Source organism: Monocercomonoides exilis, assembly GCF_001643675.1.
Source record: "Monocercomonoides exilis strain PA203 chromosome Unknown scaffold4-2303458, whole genome shotgun sequence".
NCBI lineage: Eukaryota > Preaxostyla > Oxymonadida > Polymastigidae > Monocercomonoides > Monocercomonoides exilis.
The window spans coordinates 1,687,111-1,706,580 of record NW_027150549.1 but is presented as its reverse complement, the minus strand read 5'-3'; the positions used below and the strand labels follow the sequence as shown (position 1 = coordinate 1,706,580).

The 19,470-nt window shown below is 39.5% G+C and overlaps 6 protein-coding genes across 6 annotated transcripts; 3 read left to right on the top strand and 3 right to left on the bottom strand.

Moving 5' to 3' along the window:
* Positions 1–1,166: 1,166 nt before the first annotated feature.
* Positions 1,167–2,243, bottom strand: MONOS_15925 (uncharacterized protein; the record flags this gene model as incomplete). Its single annotated transcript, XM_067868826.1, has 1 exon — positions 1,167–2,243. One exon carries the CDS (start codon positions 2,241–2,243, stop codon positions 1,167–1,169), a length of 1,077 nt encoding a protein of 358 aa, XP_067734838.1.
* A 3,894-nt stretch (positions 2,244–6,137) lies between these two features.
* On the bottom strand, positions 6,138–7,727 carry MONOS_4396 (uncharacterized protein; the record flags this gene model as incomplete). The annotated part of the gene is made up of 1 exon (XM_067874464.1): positions 6,138–7,727. The coding sequence occupies one exon, from the start codon at positions 7,725–7,727 to the stop codon at positions 6,138–6,140; it is 1,590 nt and encodes a 529-aa protein (XP_067734837.1).
* Positions 7,728–8,586: 859 nt separating this feature from the next.
* On the top strand, positions 8,587–9,415 carry MONOS_4395 (uncharacterized protein; the record flags this gene model as incomplete). The annotated part of the gene is made up of 2 exons (XM_067874463.1): positions 8,587–8,601; positions 8,924–9,415. 2 exons carry the CDS (start codon positions 8,587–8,589, stop codon positions 9,413–9,415), a joined length of 507 nt encoding a protein of 168 aa, XP_067734836.1.
* A 4,043-nt stretch (positions 9,416–13,458) lies between these two features.
* MONOS_4394 (putative DDE superfamily endonuclease) lies at positions 13,459–15,364 on the top strand (the record flags this gene model as incomplete). The annotated part of the gene is made up of 3 exons (XM_067874462.1): positions 13,459–13,782; positions 13,832–14,001; positions 14,089–15,364. The coding sequence occupies 3 exons, from the start codon at positions 13,459–13,461 to the stop codon at positions 15,362–15,364; spliced, it is 1,770 nt and encodes a 589-aa protein (XP_067734835.1).
* A 316-nt stretch (positions 15,365–15,680) lies between these two features.
* On the bottom strand, positions 15,681–16,454 carry MONOS_4393 (uncharacterized protein; the record flags this gene model as incomplete). The annotated part of the gene is made up of 1 exon (XM_067874461.1): positions 15,681–16,454. One exon carries the CDS (start codon positions 16,452–16,454, stop codon positions 15,681–15,683), a length of 774 nt encoding a protein of 257 aa, XP_067734834.1.
* Positions 16,455–17,693: 1,239 nt separating this feature from the next.
* MONOS_4392 (uncharacterized protein) lies at positions 17,694–18,317 on the top strand (the record flags this gene model as incomplete). Its single annotated transcript, XM_067874460.1, has 1 exon — positions 17,694–18,317. One exon carries the CDS (start codon positions 17,694–17,696, stop codon positions 18,315–18,317), a length of 624 nt encoding a protein of 207 aa, XP_067734833.1.
* Between the last annotated feature and the right edge of the window lie 1,153 nt (positions 18,318–19,470).

Here is a 19,470-nt window from a genome sequence, read left to right as displayed (position 1 = left end):
ATGACCAATGCAGATAATATTCAAAGTTATTAAAACCGATTTTGACTGAACTCTATGAAGCCCAAAACTGACATTTTATGAAATATAAGTTTCTTTTTCTCTTTTGTCTCCTGCATATCAACAAACACAATAGACAAGAAACACAATTTTGAGATATTTTTTTATTGGGCAATGATCGTGCTGTGCCAGGATATTCTCCTTTTGACAAAAAAGATTTTTGCAATAAAACACTATCTTTCCAAAAGGAAAAAAAATGAATGAATTCAAAAATCAACCATGATCTCAAAAAATGATAAAACATCGTTAAATTCGAATCATTTTTTGGAATCGTGGAAGTAAAATTTGAAGCTGAATGTTTCTTTTATTTGCAGGAATCACTTTCTTGCCACAACACAAACGCTGATTTGCTTTTTTCATTCAATTTGAACTGGGCCAATGAATACCATTATCCTCGATTGGTTGAAAAGAACCACAATTGTTTTGATACAAAACACATCAGAAATTGAATACATATGCATCTTATTTTGCGAATAGCCCTTCAATAGCAGACCTTGCTATTCTCCAAAATAACACTCGAATGGTGAAGGATTCCCACCTTTTCCAAAAAAAAGCTTTCAATCAAATACACACAAACTTTATGCGAGCCAAACATCCAAAAATCTGCACACACACACAACATTAAAGACTCGAAAATCTCAAAAATAACATCTTCATTTTAAAAAAATTTCATCCTCGCTTGAAAATAAATATCACACAAAAATCGCAAGATGTTGCATAATTCACAAAACTAAAAAAGTGACAAAAAGTGACAAAAATATGCAAAATTGGATGATTCGATTTCTTGATGAACACGCACAACGGTGCAGGATTGTCACCTTCATCACTTATTTGCACAGCATATATAGACAACACCCAAACCACATGAAACATAGTTGATGAACAAATGCTTTTTGAAAATAGCTCAATTAGCACACCAATACATATTCAATATTGAAATACATAAACACATACACACATTCACACATACACATCAAATAAAAACACCAGAACACAAACTCAACAAAGAAAGAACAATAAACAAACACAACAGAAAACGCAAAACATTCACAAATCAAAAACAACAGCTTTCTTCAAAACAAGCATCAAGTTGCTTTCTTTTTCATCCATCACAGCAATAACTGCTTTGTTGTTTTCGTGTCTTTCTCTTCTCCTTCCCCTTCATCACCATCCCCAACGTCATTTCCATTGTCCCCATCATCAATAATGATGCTTTCCTCTCCCCCGCTGTGTTCATTTCCCCCACCTTCTTCTTCTTCCAGGTCAATCGCATCCGACACTGTGAGGATCTTCGCCTCTGCTGGGAAATGCACAAAAAACTCCTTTTTCAGCTCGCTCAGCATCGGCCTCCCCTCCCACCCAGGCGAAAGGCACACACCAATCAGCTTCCCATATGTTGTGTTCTCCACCACATCCAGCCGAGGACGCTCCCCCTTCACAATCTTGTCTCCTGCTATCCCCGCCTCATACTCCCCAAACGGGATCTCCAGCGTCACACACTCCCACAGCATCATCCCAATCGAGAACGCAACTGACTGCTTTGTCGCACACATCTTCCTGTTCATCAGCAGCTCCGGCGCCTTCCACCGCTTGCACTCGTCCCGGTTGTCTTCACAATCCTCAAACGCTGACGAGGGCGGTGGCGAGTCGGTAAACCTCTCGCTCATCACTGAAACATTCGATGAGGAAGACGAAACAATGGTCAGCGAAGAGATCGACGATGAGTCCGAATCCTCTGACGAAGAGGAGCAGTCTGAGTGGAGTGCAATGGCAATGTCCATGTGCTCCGAGAACAGCACAATGTGCGGACTCAGATTCTCCAGAGACGAGAGAGGATTGCTCATCTCATCGAACGAGTGCAGAGCAAGATTCGCCACCCAGAACAGCACCTGTGCTCCCGTCGCCTCCCGCTCCTCCACACTCCCAATTGGCATCTCCTTCGTCCTGTTCCTCCCATGAAGCAGCATGAAGAACGAGTCTCGCAGATCAAGAATCAGCTTCTCATGAGGAGACGAACAGTCCATCGCATCTACCAGATTCGACATGGATGAAGTGGTGGGGCACAGATCCTCTCCTCGAACAAAAGTGGATTCTGTGTCTGAAGTGACTGTGGTTGAAGTGGATGAGATGGATGGTGATGGAGTTCTTTTCCTCGTCTCTTCCTCATCATCAACCTTCTCCAGCATCCATTGAGGAATCTTGTCTGAGTCTCTCCCCAAAATATATTCTGTTGAGCCACTCTCAGATAGAAGATGCTCAGATGACTCGGAGTGTCCCAAGCTTTTCTCGTACACCCTCTTCTTCATCCTCTCTTCATTCTTCTTCTCAGTCTCCCTCTCCGCTCTTCTCCATTGCTCCTCTGGTGACATCTCCATCGTAACCATCTCAAATGCCTTCGGATCCTTCTTCACTGTATCATTCACAATCTCTTTGTATTTTTTCGCTTCCTCTTTTGAATATCTCCATCTTGCAATGAATATCACAAGTGCGATTAGAACTATCAAAAACAAAATAACAAGGATAATAACAACCAACAGCCAATAATATTTTCCTTCTTTTCCTCCTTCAACCACTTTATCATTCAGAGAATTTGGTTCTGTTTTGTTCTTCAGAATCTGCGGAGAAGTCGCAGCCCTTTGTTTTCCAAACAATATCATCACAAACACCTCTGTTTCATCTCCGATCGTTGAAATATTTTCTGATGGAATCACCCCATTCACTTCCGTTTCTGATGCAAAACCATCTTCTTCAAAAGGGTATGTCTCAACCAACTCCACATCCCCTGTTTTGCACACAACCCTGAATGACAAATCACATGGCACAAAAAGAGATCCCTCGAATTTCAAAACAATATCGCTGTCCTTTTCATTCACAGACACCTTGTCCAGAACTGGAATGAAGAATGGTGATGCTCTTTCTCCTGCTATCCCTCTCAAATCACATCCATCATTCAGAATCCAAAGTGAAGAATTGTCTTTTGCCCCATCTCCTCCTTTCACACTCACAACGTTTAACTCCCCATTCCCTGTGCAGATCACATTCCTTCGAGCTGATGGGTATCCCTCAATAAATGGATTGTTGTTCTCAAACTTTCCATTTTCAATCTTCACACTTCCTCCACTCACCCACAACCCTCCATTCTTGCTCTTCATAATCGTTGTTTCCCTCATCTCCACTTTGCTGCTTTCAATGTCAACCAACGAGCCATTCCATTTGCATAATTCTTCTTTTCCCTTGTTTCCCTCATTGATAATATCATCTTCTTTTTCTCCCCCATCAAACACACATATCTCAATCCTCACATCCTTGGAATTCTTAATCTGCATCATGCTTCCCTTATCCGCCGAATTCACACACTTTCCAAATGAGCTGTTCAGCACACTCACTTCTTGCTCAGCATCATCCATCCCAATTACACATCCATTCAACAACAGAGTCACATTCTCAACTTCCATTTCTTTCATCTCCACTTTCGCTTTCCCTCCAACACTCACAACATCTCCCTCACATTCAATATTAGATATTCTTGTTTCAACAATTGTCACTTCTGATTCTTCACAAAATGAAAGCACTGCTGTTGTTGAATAAATATCCCTGAATGCTGAATCAAATATCTTCAGCTCTCCACTTTCCACACTCACAATTGAACTGTTCAATTTCATATCCTCAACTGTTGTTGGGGAAGAGAAGAACACACAATTTCTCATCTCCATTGAACCATTTTTCACTTTCATGTTGCAGCTGTGTGTTGACTCAAATCCATCTCCAAACTGGAATGAGCACCTCTCCACTCCACATTCGTTCACAAACTCCAGGATGCAATCCTTTTCAGTTGATTTCTCAATCTTGGAGTTCAATTTCACAATTGCCTGTGTCTTTTTGAACGAACTCACAACCAGATCTCCAATCACACACTCCTTTGTCACAAATCCTTCTCCATCAATCAGAATCGCATTCATCACCCCTTCCTGGATGTGATCAGCCCCACAGTTGATGCTCACACATGGGTTGCTCTGAGCTCCACACTGCCTGCTGTCACTCCCCCTTCCATTCACAAAAACCTGTGCCGAATAATAGAATGTGATCAGCGGAATCAGATCAACATCAATCTCATTCATTGCATCCCTCCCACAAATCGAGTTGTTCGAATTCAATGACTCCTGGCTCAGATCCAGCACAAACAGCCTTTCATTGATCTGCGAGTCGATCGACTCGCACCGGATGAACACATCCTTCCCCACATGCGCATCATTCATCATGAATCGCATCCCCTCCAGCCTCACCCCAAGAGCCCCAAATGCACCTGCTCCTCTGCCCTTCGGGTCAAGTGCATCAATCATCAGTCCTCCTCCCCTTCCCTTCAGCGTTGAGCACACACACATCCCGAATGAGCACCCACCCACCTTCACCTCCGACTCTCCTCTCTTCAAGCACACTTTCATCCCTCCTCCCTCTTCGCTCCTCTCGCTCATGCACTTCGTCAGCACACACCCTTCCATCACACACACAACCCCAACTCCAAACGAATCCACACACACCACACACGATCTGTTGCCTTCACACGTGATGTTTGCAAACGATGACCCATTCACTCGCAGCATCGTCTTTGCCTTTTCATTCTTTTCATCCTCTTCGTTCCCTGCTCTGCCCCAATGCAACGCCTCACTCAACGAGATCAAGCTGCAGCTCGCTGCCTTTGTGTTCGAAATCGACACATTCACCACTTCAACAACCTCAACCCCTGCCGCAAATCTCAGGAACCCTCCCAGCAGGATGAACTGATCCAGAAGACACTCCTCAACCCTCACTGTCCCGCCTTCAACTTCCATCAAGCAATATTTCGTTTCAGCTGATGGATTTCCACAAACAAACGAGCAGTGCCCAACTGACAGGCATCCACTCGACGATAACAATCCCACAAGCGACTCATGCCTCCCCAGCTCACCTGCAAGATCAAACGACACATTCTCTATCGTCAGCCTCACACAAGATGCAATCACTGCTCTTTCCGCTCCTTCTGCATTCCCTTCCCCAATCCTCACAATCGTTCCTCTTTCTTCTCCCTCAATCCCCATGCTCGGTCTTGGAAGTGGTGCTGAAGACGGAGCCAACAGCGAGATGGTGTGATTGATGCAAGAGAATCGCCTGATCCTGATCGTCGTTTCCTCTGTCTCAAGTGGCGAATATCTCAGCGATATCAAGTGATCAATCGATGAACATGGTGCTTCACAAAACCCACACCCACTGAAGTCTCCTCCTCCTTCTCCATCAACAAACCCATCCCCACTCCAGTTCCTCCACAAATACACAACCAGCGGAATCACATATCCCTCCTCGCCTGTCGTCTTCCTCTCCCATCCACACAGCTCATCAAACCATTCCAACTCCTCTTCCTTTATCTCCCATTTCAAGTGCTCCTTATCCACAATCTCACTCAGATCCCATCCTGACACAAACACTTTCTTCCCTTTCCAGGCATCGCATCCCTCAAATTCCATTCCTTCCATCACAAATGATCCCATCTCATCTGGCAGCTTCACAAACATCCCTCCTCCAATTCCTTTCCCTCCCTCATCACTCTCCTCTGATGGAACAACACATCCTGATAACTTCACATTTTTCATCTCCAACATCCCTCCCTTCCCCACTGATATCTTCATCCCTCCTCCTTTCGTCCCACTTCCGCCTGAACACACTGATGACAAATTGCATTCTTCCAATTTCACAATCCCATTAACACCCATCTCCACATTCAAACATCCCCCATCTTCTCCTTTCACTTCCACATCACTCATTCGGCTGTTCATAATCTCCAATTTCACTCCATTTGTGACCACTATTGGTGATTTCCCATTCATTGTCAGTGTCACTCCCCCTTCCATCGCAAATCCATTCACTATCAACCCTCCTCCCTCAACACATATCACGTTGTATCCAATCAATTCATTATTTGCAAACGAGACTGAGCAGCTGGTGATTGTGATGGTTGATGACAATGATGAGTGGATAAATGCACTTCTCCTTCCATTCATTTCTTCATTCAGCACAAGTGATAAATGTCTCATCTCAAATGATTTTGTTCACTCAATAAGATGATTTTGGTTGATTGACCCTTCATCTCTCACAACCACCTTCGTCCCTTCTTCTTTCCCAGATAGACTCACCTCAAATGAAGCCACTTTCATTTCGCTTTTTATTGATGATTCTGAGGCAACATCGATTTCATGAAGATTGGCGTTGGTTCTGTGGTTCACACAATAGTCAATCGTCAGACACCCAAACTCCTCAAACCCACAATGGCTGTGGTCCTTCCCATTTCCAAAACTCCCATCAACAGTCAACTTCAATTCAATTGAACTCAGATACACAAACAATGGAATCACTTCATCTTCTTTCCCATCCTCACTCCCACTCAGCTTCAACACATCTGATGGAATTTCACTTGACTCAAAAAACCCAAATGAAGTTGCATTTATTTTTGTCTCCAACAACACACCACTCCCACACCTCGCAAACACATCCTTCCCATATTTTGCTCGATTTGCTGTTTCCACTGAAAACTCCACTCCTGATTCAATTTTCAACGAACCATCTCTGCTCTCCATCACAATCATCATCCCTCCCCCTCTCCCTTCACTCCCCTCTGAACTCTTCGCCTCGCACCAGTCAATCACACAACTCCCATTCACAACAATACTTCCTTCCCCTTTCACATTCGCAAACATCCCTCCTCCTCCTCCACAGCATCTGCACTCCTTCATGAGGCATCCATAAATTACAATTATTCCATTCCTTCCATCCCCTCTTTCTGCCCCAACCACTCCATTCAGCCATCCTCCTAATCCATTTCTCTTTTCAACGCTTGTAACATTGCATCCTGCCAAATACACAACATCAACTCCTTCAACAAATTCCATCAGCGAGTGCCCCTCAAATGTCAAAGTTTCTCTGATTTCAAATTGCTCCATTCTCAGTTTCCCCCCAATCGCATTTACAAAGCTGTGTCCAATTGCATTGCCAGATGAATGAATAACAGAACAATCAGAGAGCGTGAAGAGAATGGAATTGGATGAAATCAGAGATGATGCACCAGACAGAAGACTTGGAATGCAAAACTTGATGTTTTTCATTGAACATTTGCTCTGCACCTCAATCAGAAAAGAAGACAGGAAATTGTCAGGTGTTTGCACATTCACTTCCATCCCTTTTGTGGCATATGAAATCTCCCATTCATATTCATCAGTCATGACAACCTCTTCCACCAGCTCGAATCCCGAATCCAATTCAATGTTTATGTTTGTGCGCGAATATCTCACCTGTGCAGTGTGAGTGATGGTGGCACATGGATAACAGTCAAACCCACAGAACCAAAAGTTGTATCCACCCAGCCCATCCTTCGCCTTCCCCACCTGTGCTGCACTTGGATATCTGTCCAGAAACACATTCTGTGGGAACAACCCCATTGTTGAGTCACTCCGATCATATCCCACAAGTTCATCGTGTTTTGATTCGTTGTGCTCAACATTCAGCGTTGATGTGCTTATTGCCCACCTCGCAGAATCGCTCCCATTCACAAACAGGTAATTTCCGCCTGATGTTGCAATGCAGCCTGAAAAGCCCACAGACACAACTGAGAAGTCAATCGAGTTGTCAGCCAGATGCAGCATCATCACTCCTCCATATTTGTCGCCTTTGCATCTTTTCAATGTTGTTGATGTTTCAACCTGAAGCTTACTTGCTGGCGATAATAAATCAACCTTGATCCCACCACCACTCCCATCACCGCACTCGCATTCTTCGATTGTCACATTCTTGACCACAAATGTCTCTCCTGCCTTCACACTCTTTGCAACAACCACCCCATCTCCTTCAGTCAACTTCACATTCTTCGCTTTCACATTTGCCAACACGCTGTCTCCTGATGCTGTGGCTGTCAGATACAGTCAGTGCCAAAGCCGATCCTTGGTGCGAAACCCGATCCTTGCATAAACATTGATCTTGCTCATTTCTGTAAAATTATCTCTATATTGAATTTTTTAAAGATATTTCCAAGGCAGTTGCACCTGGAATAATCATTAATCAATTAAAAGAAACAACAAGAACACAATTCATTATTTTGGCAGATGTTTTTGAAACCAATGAATCTTTTATTTTTTGTGTTCACAACAAAAAGATATAAATCCAAATATTTTTATTTGTTTTATTGCAAATTAAAACATATTATTAACATATGGGTAAATTTTTTTGAAAAGTTCCTCGACTTTAATTCTGTCCCACAAAAGATCAAAAATGATCAATATATTTTGATCATTCCGTTCCCATTTTAGTTTTGAAAATGATATTTGTTGTTATTTATTTCGCTTTTTATTGAAAAATAGGATACAAATTTGTTCATATCATATAAACTTTTAACTTTATTATGAAATACACACTTGTTAGCAACTACTTTCCAGCTATTTGAATCATATGAGTTGCATATTTTTATTTCTTCATTTTCATTTCATCTATTCGAATATTCATTCTGAATTTATGGATATTAACTTGGTTTTTTGTTATTTTCCTTTGAAAAAGACAAAAAAAGTTTAATTTGCTTGAATAATAGAATTTTTTATTAGAAAGTTTCAAACATGAAAAATACATCAAATCTACATTCGAAACAATCGAAAGCTATTCGAAAAGATGTTAACATTGAGCAATAATAAATGTTATCATCCAGAAATGCAACATGAAATGGAATTTTTCAAAACAAACCTTCATTATTACAAACTCAAAAATACAATCTCTTCTCAAATAAAGATTCATAAAGTTTGTATCAAACAACTTGTTTTCATCTCAGCACGTGTTGTTTTCTTTGTCTATTTCACAGTTCTGCAAGTGGAGAAGAGAAGAGGAGAAAGCTGTATGGGACAAGCAGCTTGTTTGCTCTTCATCTTCATATTCATCATCAGCACTAGCAATTGATTCTTCATATGCATCTGTAGTGGAGGCATTATACACGTTGGAAGCATCGATGGACGACATCCAGAGGCGGCTGCGGATTGTGGTTTCAGATACGACTGTGGTGTTTGCGCAGAATATGCAGCTGTTGCTGCAGACGCTGCGAGGATATGCTGTGGCTCGGCGGGGAGTGCTGTATGGAGGTGTTGTGTGTGCAAACGATGTGATGCTTTCTGCGATGCTTTCGGTTCCGCTGGTGGTGCCGCTTCATTCACTTGCAGCATCAATGAGAAAGAAGTCGGGGAGCAAGCTGATCTTTGCAGCGTCAGATGTGAATGCATTCCCGTCGATCAACGACCTGTTTGACCCGTCGCTGCTGCCGTCGGAGATAGCGCGGCTGGTGTCGCGATCGCCGCAGTAGAGGCGTGTGGTGGTGAAGCTGGACGACGAAGCAATTTTGCTACGAACTGTTTGATGAATGACGGGGATGATTGTGAAGAAGGGGCCGGAGACAGTGGGAATGGGGATGGAGGACGAGGTTCTGTCAACTGCAGCGATTGATCTGGCAGTTCCAACAGATGAGAAGATATAGAGGAAGTAAGCGAAATGTGGGTATTCAACAGAATGCAGCGTGTGAATGAAAGAATAACAGAGAACTGATGGAATCTTTAAGAAGCAATGGCGAAGACAGAGGCGAAGATTCTATTAAAGTATTACCAGTCGCAGAAGTTGTATTCTTCTTTCTCTTTGCGTTTCCAACATATCACATTGGTATCCATAGCAAAAATAAGAATGTGGAGGTTGAAACCAATAGGTGTTTGAGGATAACTCCAAAAAAATTGAGATTGTGGTGAATAGAGATATATGCAACTGATGAAAAACTCGATGAATGATTTTGAAATAAATGAGAAGTGAGGCAAAGATGTGTGCGAATAATGGAGAAATAATAATCTGTAGATTTAATTAAAAAAGAAGACGAAGAAGAAGACGAAGATGATGATCAAAATGATTATTATAACAAAGACAACAGGACAGTCCGAAGAAGAATTAAGAAAAAGAAGGATGAGAGGGCAGTTCAGTGAACAATTTTAAAGCACACGCACGCCTGTTCTTTCTCTTTAGGATAACTCTTCAGTTGGGTTAGTCACAACTGTCCTTTCAATCTCATCCTTCTTCTCACAAGTGCCTCCTTATCACCAGCGGTTTTGCAGCCAACTGTACCTGCGTATTCCTTCACTCTGCATCTCTCCATCAATTAAGTTTATAGGCAAAAGCAAAACATCTTCGACGAAGCCTCCTTCTCATTACACCACACAGCCCTTCTTCCGCTCCAATGCAGTCATCTTCATACTTCACCACAACGTCAGAAGTTTTTTGGTGTCAAATCCTATGAGAGTTTAATGTTCAGGTATTAGCCTTTCAAATCATTTTGTGGATATATCCTCTCTTCCGCTCTTTGCTGTTTCTGCTTTTCTTGCTGAAGCCATCGCTGATGGAGTACCAGAATAATTAGAATCGAATCTTCTGGACTCTCCGTTTTCCTGGATTGTGAAGGAGTATTCTGTTTCAAAAACAGGCAACACTTCCTTTCCACAAAAGGCTCCTCAGATGGAGAATTTGATTTCTATCATTGTTATTCGCCCTTCCATGCTGCTTTCATTCCCAGAAGTTCCCTTCGATTCTCCAATTGCGACGAACAGGAAGGCGATTGATCCACTTGTGCGAGTGCTGTTCAGATTGAAGATTCTTCAGGACAATATTCACTATCTGCCTGTGTATGTTGCCACGTCAAACAAAGAGAAACGGAATCTGAGTGCACTAAAAGGGTATATAAAGAACAGAAAGAGAGAAGAGAAGAGAGAAAAGAAGAAGCAGAAGCAGAGGCAAAGAAGAAGAGAAAAGAACTGGTTCGAAGGCAAAAGAGGAATCGGATTCTTTAAAGGAAATTGAAGAAAAAGAAGCTCTGCTTCCCACAGAATTCCTGGCAGAACGCAGAAAAGTGCTGAAGAAGCAGCCGATGGTGCTTTCGAGTTAGATGAAGTGGATGACGACAGCAGCATAGCTGGTCATTCAAGTGTAAACACTATTTCAAAGAAGAGATGTGCTGAAGGAGACGATGCCGCAGACGGCAAGTGACTTTTCATTAAGATTTCTGGCATTCACTCCGCCGAGTGTAAAGAAGATGAAAGAAATAGTTGCAAGAATGAAGAATAGAGTGGAAGAATGAGAGGAGGAGGAGGAGAAGAAGAAGAAGAAGAAGTAGTAGTAGAAGAAGAAGAATTAATTGAAGAAGAAGAAGAAGAAGAAGAAGAAGAAGAAGAAGAAGAAGAAGAAGAAGAAGAAGAAGAAGAAGAAGAAGAAGAAGAAGAAGAAGAAGAAGAAGAAGAAGAAGAAGAAGAAGAAGGAGGAGGAGGAGGAGGAGGAGGAAGAAGAAGAAGAGGACGAGGTTGATGATGAAGAGGAGGAGGAAGAAGAGGAAGAGGAAGAGGAAGAGGAAGAGGAAGAGGAAGAAGAAGAGGAAGAGGAGGAGGAGGAGGAGGAGGAGGAGGAGGAGGAGGAGGAGGAGGAGGAGGTTGAAGAGAATTCACAGCGGAAGAAGAAAAAATGCATATGGAGGTGTTAATGACTGCAGCAAAAGCGATGAAGAGGTGAAAATTTTAACGTCTTTACCAACAGATCACAATTCGTTCCGGATACTGAAGCTGAATGTCCCGCTCCCCCGCTCCGTGATGTTCCAGACGAAGTTATTCACATTCCTTTCTTTCACAAGAAGACTTGCTGAAGTTTCGAGGAATAGAGTGGCCGAGCTTGTCACGACGAACGAGAAGGTTGTGGAAGTCGAAAGCGTGCGAAGGAGGTGACGGAGCTGCGGAAGATGGAGAGATGGAAGCCAAAACAGAATAAATGCATGTAATTGCTGTTTGAACTTGTGTAGCTTTTGACAGAGCAGGAGGAGAGAAAGAAGAGGAAATGAGTTTTGCGCTTCAAATAGCAAACAGATGTGAAGAAGGAAATTCCAGCGTGCGCAGGATATGATAGAGAAAAGTGGAGCCTGAATGTGTAAAATCTCCTGAAGCTTTTGTGTAGAGTTCAGATGATGTTGTGAAAATGGAAAGATTTTGATATTCGATCGCCAAGGAATTATAATGAAATGCTTCTTCGCTGATGGAATTCGGTGTGCAAGCACATAGCTGGATGTGCTGGGGATTGCATTTGAGAATTTTATATGTTCTGTGGCTGAATGAACGGAAGAACAGTCATGAAAAGTTGCTGACAGTCAAGAGACCGTCCTTGATGGCGAATGGAGAAGACTTTAAAAGAAGTAAATGGCAATTAGCAGGAAAAGAGGTTGGTAAGTCGACTGGTGAGACGGTAGTCGATGCAAACTAAAAAGAAGAATGAGAGAGGTCCATAAGGATGTATATATCATCACAGCTCGAGTGCGGAAACGTCTGGCCAAAGGAAAATAAAACTCTCTCAATCCGAACTTTTACTGAGATTATAATACGACTTCCATCATCTTCATCAACATTTTTCGAGTTCACTTGCACAAATGCAACTGAAAAAGATTCCTGGTGGTGGATGATCACATCGCATGAAGTACATTTCCCGTAGATGATTGTTTCCTCTGAAATTAACAGTTGTATGAATAGTGATGGAATGACACGGTGTGTCCCCTCACTCAATGATCGTCAAAGTGCTTCAAACACCCTGCTCTCCTGCTGTCTTCATAATTTTCCAATATTTCAGATTCAAATTTCGTCTCGCTCTGATATTTCTCGACTTGCAACAAAAATTCCTCTTCTCCTTCAAATGAATTTGTTGTGCAGCCCCACATTGCCAACTTCTTCACAAAAGGTGATCTGAAATCCGCCACAAATTTGTCAAGCTTTTAAAAAAAAGAAATTTTGTATTTTATTTATTTAATTACACATTCATATGAAAGAAAAAATGAAAACCGTTTGATTTGCGAGCTTACATCTCAATCAAACTTGTGGGAGAAATCTTTGTATTAATTATTATTCCAGGCACATGCTGTGCAATGAAAAGTTATAATCAAATGAGAGTTTTATTAATTGACAAATCTCAAATTTTTCTAGATAAAGATTCAAATAATACCTTAAGCATTTCATGAATCAATAATTGCAATATAGTTAAAGCAAATAAACTCTTTACACATTGAAATACTGAAATTTTAATTTTGATCATAATAATGGATATATAATATTTTGATCCAAATTATTTTTTATCGAAAAAAAGTTTGTTATGAGCCAACAAACATCACTGATATTGTTTAATATTTTCATTTGAATAATGGAAACGGAATGTTTCACAATTAACTTCCATGGGTCAGATTTTTGATCTTATGTCACTTTTCAAAAAAATTTAGCCATATAAAAATTAACAAATACATCACTAATAAAAAGTTTCAATGATTGTTCATTTGATCATACCCCATATGTCATGAGTAACTCAACATATCTTTCTCCTCTTCAACTTCATCGCGAACTCGCATCCTGCAAATATCGTTCCATTCATTCAACAACCAAAAAGATATTTGCTATACGCCGTGATCATTCACTGAAATGGCAAACTGTTGTTGGCGAAAATATTATTTCCAAAGGTGCTTGGTTCAGAGGTGTTAAAGCGGAGAAGGAAGGAAGAGATGTTGGAGTGGATGGGCATCCTCTAACAATTAACGCGCGCCAGCTCGAAATAATTGAAAATCAAGTCCTTGTAAAATTATCAGAAAAAGAAACAATAAAAGTGCACGATGTCCAGAACATGGTTTGATTTATTTTTTTTTTTTTTTTCTTTTCAGAAATATTTTTCTTAGTGTGCGGATATTCTTGAAAAAGAGTGTGGTGAAAATAAAGAACCAAAAAAACTCAACGAAAAGTACGCATACAAACTTTTAAAAAGAAGTGAAATTATTCATGCAGCAGTATCGAGACCTATTGAGTTATCAAAAATAGCAGCACAATCGCCAGAGAATGTGAGACAATGGTTTGGAGAATTGTCTGAAGTTATTAGCAGGAATAACATTGATTCATCGAGTATATTTAATTTTGATGAATCTTCATTGAATTTAAGTGAAAGCACAAGCAAACTGGTTGTTTGTTTAAAAAAACAAATTACGCCTGCTTCAACAGCTCCTCCAAAAGTTCCTAATTCAACTTTGTGTCTGTGTGTCTGTGCAGATGGTTCTTCACTTCAACGATTTCTTCTTTGGCCCATGAAAAGTTTGCCACAAGAATTTTCATCACTTTCGGCGTTCGACATCAAAGTTCTTCCTTCTTCATCCGGTTGGATAACTAAAGAAATATTTAAAAACATCATGATCAATTTTTGGATACCTGCGATTGTCTCTAAAGTAAAACCAACATCGACACATAAAGCCCTGTTATTAATGGATAATCATGGAACTCATTCAGACAATTCTGTTGCAGATTTTGCAGAGAAACACAATATCATTTTGAAGTGTTTTCCACCAAATATGACCCATTTATTACAACCGTGCGACTCGTGCATCTTTTCTCGTTTGAAAACAACTCTTTACAATAAATTTCACGTTCCTGTTCCGTTTTCGATTCATTCATACAGATCTTCCCTTGCCGACACACTCCCTGAAGCAGTTGCTGCTGCGGTAATGCCTTCGACTATAAAAGCAGCGTTCATAAAAACAGGCGTCTGGCCTGTTGCAGCTGCTCCAGTCTTGGATCGCATATCTGGATCCCCCATCCAAAATCATAAATTCAATTCTGACACTTCTGAATCCTCGCAAGATTGGAGAGAAGAGTTGTTTGGGAATTATTCTCCTCATAGCGATAAACAATTATCTTCTTTACAATCTTCAAAACATTCATCTCTCCACGATTCTGAAATAACAAAAGAACGCTCAACATTTATCGATGATCACAGTATAAATTCAACAATAAAATTTTCCACAGACGAAAACTCCACTGAAGAAAAATCATTAGAAGAAGCAAAAGAGATGGATGATTCAGAGCTAATGAAACAAATTGAATCAACAAAAGAGCATTTACATTTTCTTCAAAAACAGCTGACGAAAACTAGAAAACCAACTTCATCTTCTTCTGAAATGAAACGAAAGAACAAACATAGCAGGCAAGAACTTAATGAAATGTTGAATAAAGAACCAGCAACGGAAAAAAAGTTATCGAGAAAAAATGCAAAGAGAATGATTGAAATACTTAAAGACGATGAAAAAGAAGTGAAATCAACTTCAAAAAATGAAAACAGAGATTTCGATCATCCTCACAGAGAAATTTCTCCTTCATTTAATTCGAAAGAGAAACGCATAAGAGAAACATACTACTCAAAATTCAACTGCAGAACAAAACTCTAGCCTTCACATCATTTTGAAGAACTAACAAGAAGTTTTCTTTTTAAAGAATTGCTTCATATCGATTATTTTTTGACCATGCCAATAATAAAACAAAAACAAAATGAATTTTCTTTGTTAATTATTTCATTTGAAAATTACTAAATATTTTGCCAAATACCTGGTTTCAACGAATAGTTAAATATATTTTGTCTTTTATTCAAGAAATACTTTTTGCAACTTCGAAAAATGATTGCATTCTCTCTCTCTCTCTCTCTTGGTTCGGGTTACGCACCAAGGATCGGCTTTGGCACTGACTGTACAGTGCAGAAGATGAAGATTATGAAAAAGATGGAAGATCCGGTTCAGAGAACAAGGGTTTTGACACATTCATGTTTTTTATCTCCACATCAGCCATCGACAGCTGCGACAGCGGCACCACAAACACTGACGACGACATCACATAGTCTCCTGAAGAAACACTCGTGGTGATCACAACATCCTCCAATGAGAGTGACCCACTCCCATCAGATACCACAACCACACTCGGCGAAGGATTTGCATTTGAGTTGCAATCAACCTTCAAATGGCTCATTCTTAGATGACCCGTTGTCACGCCGAACAGCGCTTCTGTTGATGAAAGAGATTTTGTTCCTATCGCGCTCTCTGTTCTTCTTTTCCCAATGACTGAAATCTTCTTTGTTCCAATATTAATTGTTGTCTCGCTTGGGCGTTTTCCTTCCATCAGCGTGATTGCCAAACTAATCTGCACCTCACACATCTCAAACGCCTTCATTACGGTTTTGCATGGAATTGTTGTATTTGCTCCACACAACTCAAAATTATCATTTCCATTCACTGAAACATAAATTGTCTTGTCTTTCAGCCAATCCTTTTTTGATATCTGATCATATTTCCAGGCACCTGCATTCGAGTAATTATATCCATAACATACTCTCTGGCCATCTGTGTTTGTGGTGTAACATCCATGAAATGGATTTCCTGACTCTGAATACAGATTGTATATATCGACATATTCAACATCATACCCACGTGGATAAGTTGCATCCCTGCAACTGCATTCATGAAAAAATAAGAAGAAGCAATATAACATTGGTGATATACCCGGAACTCAGCGCCAAACCCGGAACTGAGATATTCTTTTGAGAATCAGAGAAGCTTATTCGTTGTTCAAAAACACTTTTGTTTTGTATAATAAAATCCATATATTCATTTTCTAGAAATAAAAGTTGAATAAGTGAAATTTCTTTGTTTGATTGAGAAGTATTAGCAACTCCAAATGCTTCTCTTTCAATTTGTTCTTTTTTTCGCAAATTAACAAGATGCAGAATATTTTGTTGTCTAAAACGAATTGTTTGAAATTATCGTTGGTCATTTTCTGTTTAAGACATCTTCATGATTTAAAAGCCATCTGCAACTTATTTTGAATTATTGATCGAAACACTTAACCATGGAAAATAAACAGCAACTTTCACCTCTGCAGCTCAGACGTACACTTGCCTTAAGTGAATTTAGAAATATAAAATCGGCAAGCCAAAAAGTTTTCGAAATCAAACGCAAAAATGCTGTCAATTTCAAAACAGCAATTGAATCAGGAGCTATTTCGAAAAGCGCATGGTATCGGGCAATCAAAGCGGAAAAGTCTGGCAGAGTAGTTGGAAAAGAAGGTCATCCATTGTCGATATTCAATAGTCAGCTTGAAACCATTGAAAATCAGGTTATGGCAATGTTATCTGAAGATACGATTGTTCGAGTTAAAGATATTCAATCGATGGTTTTTATTAATTATCAATTTAAATTTGCATTATATTTCTTTTCAATATTAATTTAGTGCGTTGATCTGTTGGAAAAAGAACGTGACGAAAAGCAAATTCCAAAAACAGTAAACTGCAAATATGCTTACAAACTTGTTAAAAGAAATGAAGTATTACAATCGGCTTTATCCAGACCGATGGAAATGTCAAAAATTTCAGCTCAATCTCAGCAAAAAATTCGAAAATGATTTTTGGACTGAGCTGAAGTTATCAAAAAGCATAATATTGATTTATCCACAATCTTCAATTTCGACGAAGCTTCTTTAAGCTGCGGTGAAACAACAATGAAACTTGTGGTTTGAAAGAAAAACCAGATTCCACCTTCTCCGCCTAAACCTTCAAAAGTTCCAAATGCGACATTGTGCTTGTGCATTTGCGCGAACGGATCTTCTCTTCCAAGATTTTTGTTGTAGCCCAGAAAAGAAACTCCAGATGAATTCTCTTCGTTGTCAGCTTTTGATATTCGATACATTTATTCTTCATCAGGATAAATAAAGAAAGAGATTTTCAGAGAAATAATGATTGGACGCTGGATTCCTCTGATAACATCCAAAGTTAAACCGACTTCAACAAAAAAAGCTCTTCTGCTGATGGACAATCACAGATCACATGATGATGAATTAGTGACAAGGGGAGCCGCAAAGAATAATATTGTTATTCTGAAATTTCATCCAAACATGACTCATTTATTGCAGCTATGTGATTCTTATGTTTTTTCTCGTTTAAAGTTCACACTCTACAACAAGTTTTACCATCCTTCCAAGTTTTCTTTGAGTGCTTATCGATCTGCTCTTACAAATGCACTTCCTGATGCTGTTGCAGCTGCAATAACTCCTCCTGCCGTGAAAGCATCATATGTCAAAACTGGAGTGTGGCCTATTGCAGCTTCTTCTGTTCTGACAAGAATATCAGGTTCTCCTATCTCTTCGTCAAGTGAGAAAAAAACTAAGAAAGCTTCTTCTGATTTATGGATAAATAATTTATTCGGAGCTTTTTCTCCAAAGAAAGATCTCGAAAATCCGACAGCTAGCGAACATGAATTAGCCCAATCTGTGACAACTGATTTCCAAAAAGTGCAAAAGCCATTATCAGTCAAACAATCACCTGTTCGTTCTACAAAATCATACAAATCTTCCAAGTAACACCTCCTCTCATATCTCAGTTTTCTTCGAAAGTGACCACTTTCAAAGAGATTCAACATCAAATACAGGAAGCTGAAAACTATTTGTCAGTTCTTCATTCTCAAATGAAAGCATTTGAATCACAATGCACCAACAGTCAACGCTCATCACATAATTCAAAACGAAATCATGACGATCTCAAAAAGCTTATGGAATCTTCAAATAATCCTTCGAAGAAAAAGATTCTGAATCGTCGAAAAAGAATAAGGAAAGAAGAAGAAGAAGAAAACGAAACCAATCAAAGCCAAAAAAGACATCAATTCAGAAAAAAACTGAGCCACCAAAGATCGCTATCTCCTGTTTTTTCAAAAAGAGAGCTTGAAATAAGAAAAATAGTTCATTCCAAAACACAAAGTGACAGAAAAGAGAAGTGCTGATTACTAAATCTGGGTTTTCGGAAAATTCAATAATTGTCACTGTTCTCTGTTATAATTTGTTCTTCTTGATTGTTTTATCTTTTTTCAGTTTTCTTGTTATCGCATATTTCATATTCAACATAATTGCTTTCATCAGGAGAACAATGCTGTCCATTTTATCCATTCAAAAAAGAACAAACAAAGATGTGGAATGCAACAAGTTTCAATTACGCAAACAACGATAATAATGTATGTTTGATTATCATTTTTTTCCAAATATTTCCTGAATTCATTGAAAATAAATCAAATCATTCTCATTTCAACTTGAAACTCTCCAGATTAGGGAGTCTTTTTTCTAAAGAACCAAACAAAATAATACAATTGTTTTCATTTGTTTTCATTCATTAATCGAAAATAATCGATCCAAATGTTGCAAAAATGAAATAAACACAAGATAAAGGCTGCACTGAAACTCAAATCAGAGGGACATTTAGTTCCGGGTTTGGCTCTGAGTTCTGGGTGTTGCATTAATGGTACATTATAAACAGATGGGGTAAAATTTTAGCAATTATGAAAAAAACTGAGAATTGTTCCAAACTTTAACTACAATCGTTTCATTGTAAATCAACCGAAACAATGCAAATTATTACAGAAAAATTCAAAAATTGAGAAAAATATTTGTAAGAGATGAATGGAACAAAATTCATAAAGCAAAAAATTTTGCCACAGATGAATAACTCTCAATTTTTCGACTTCCA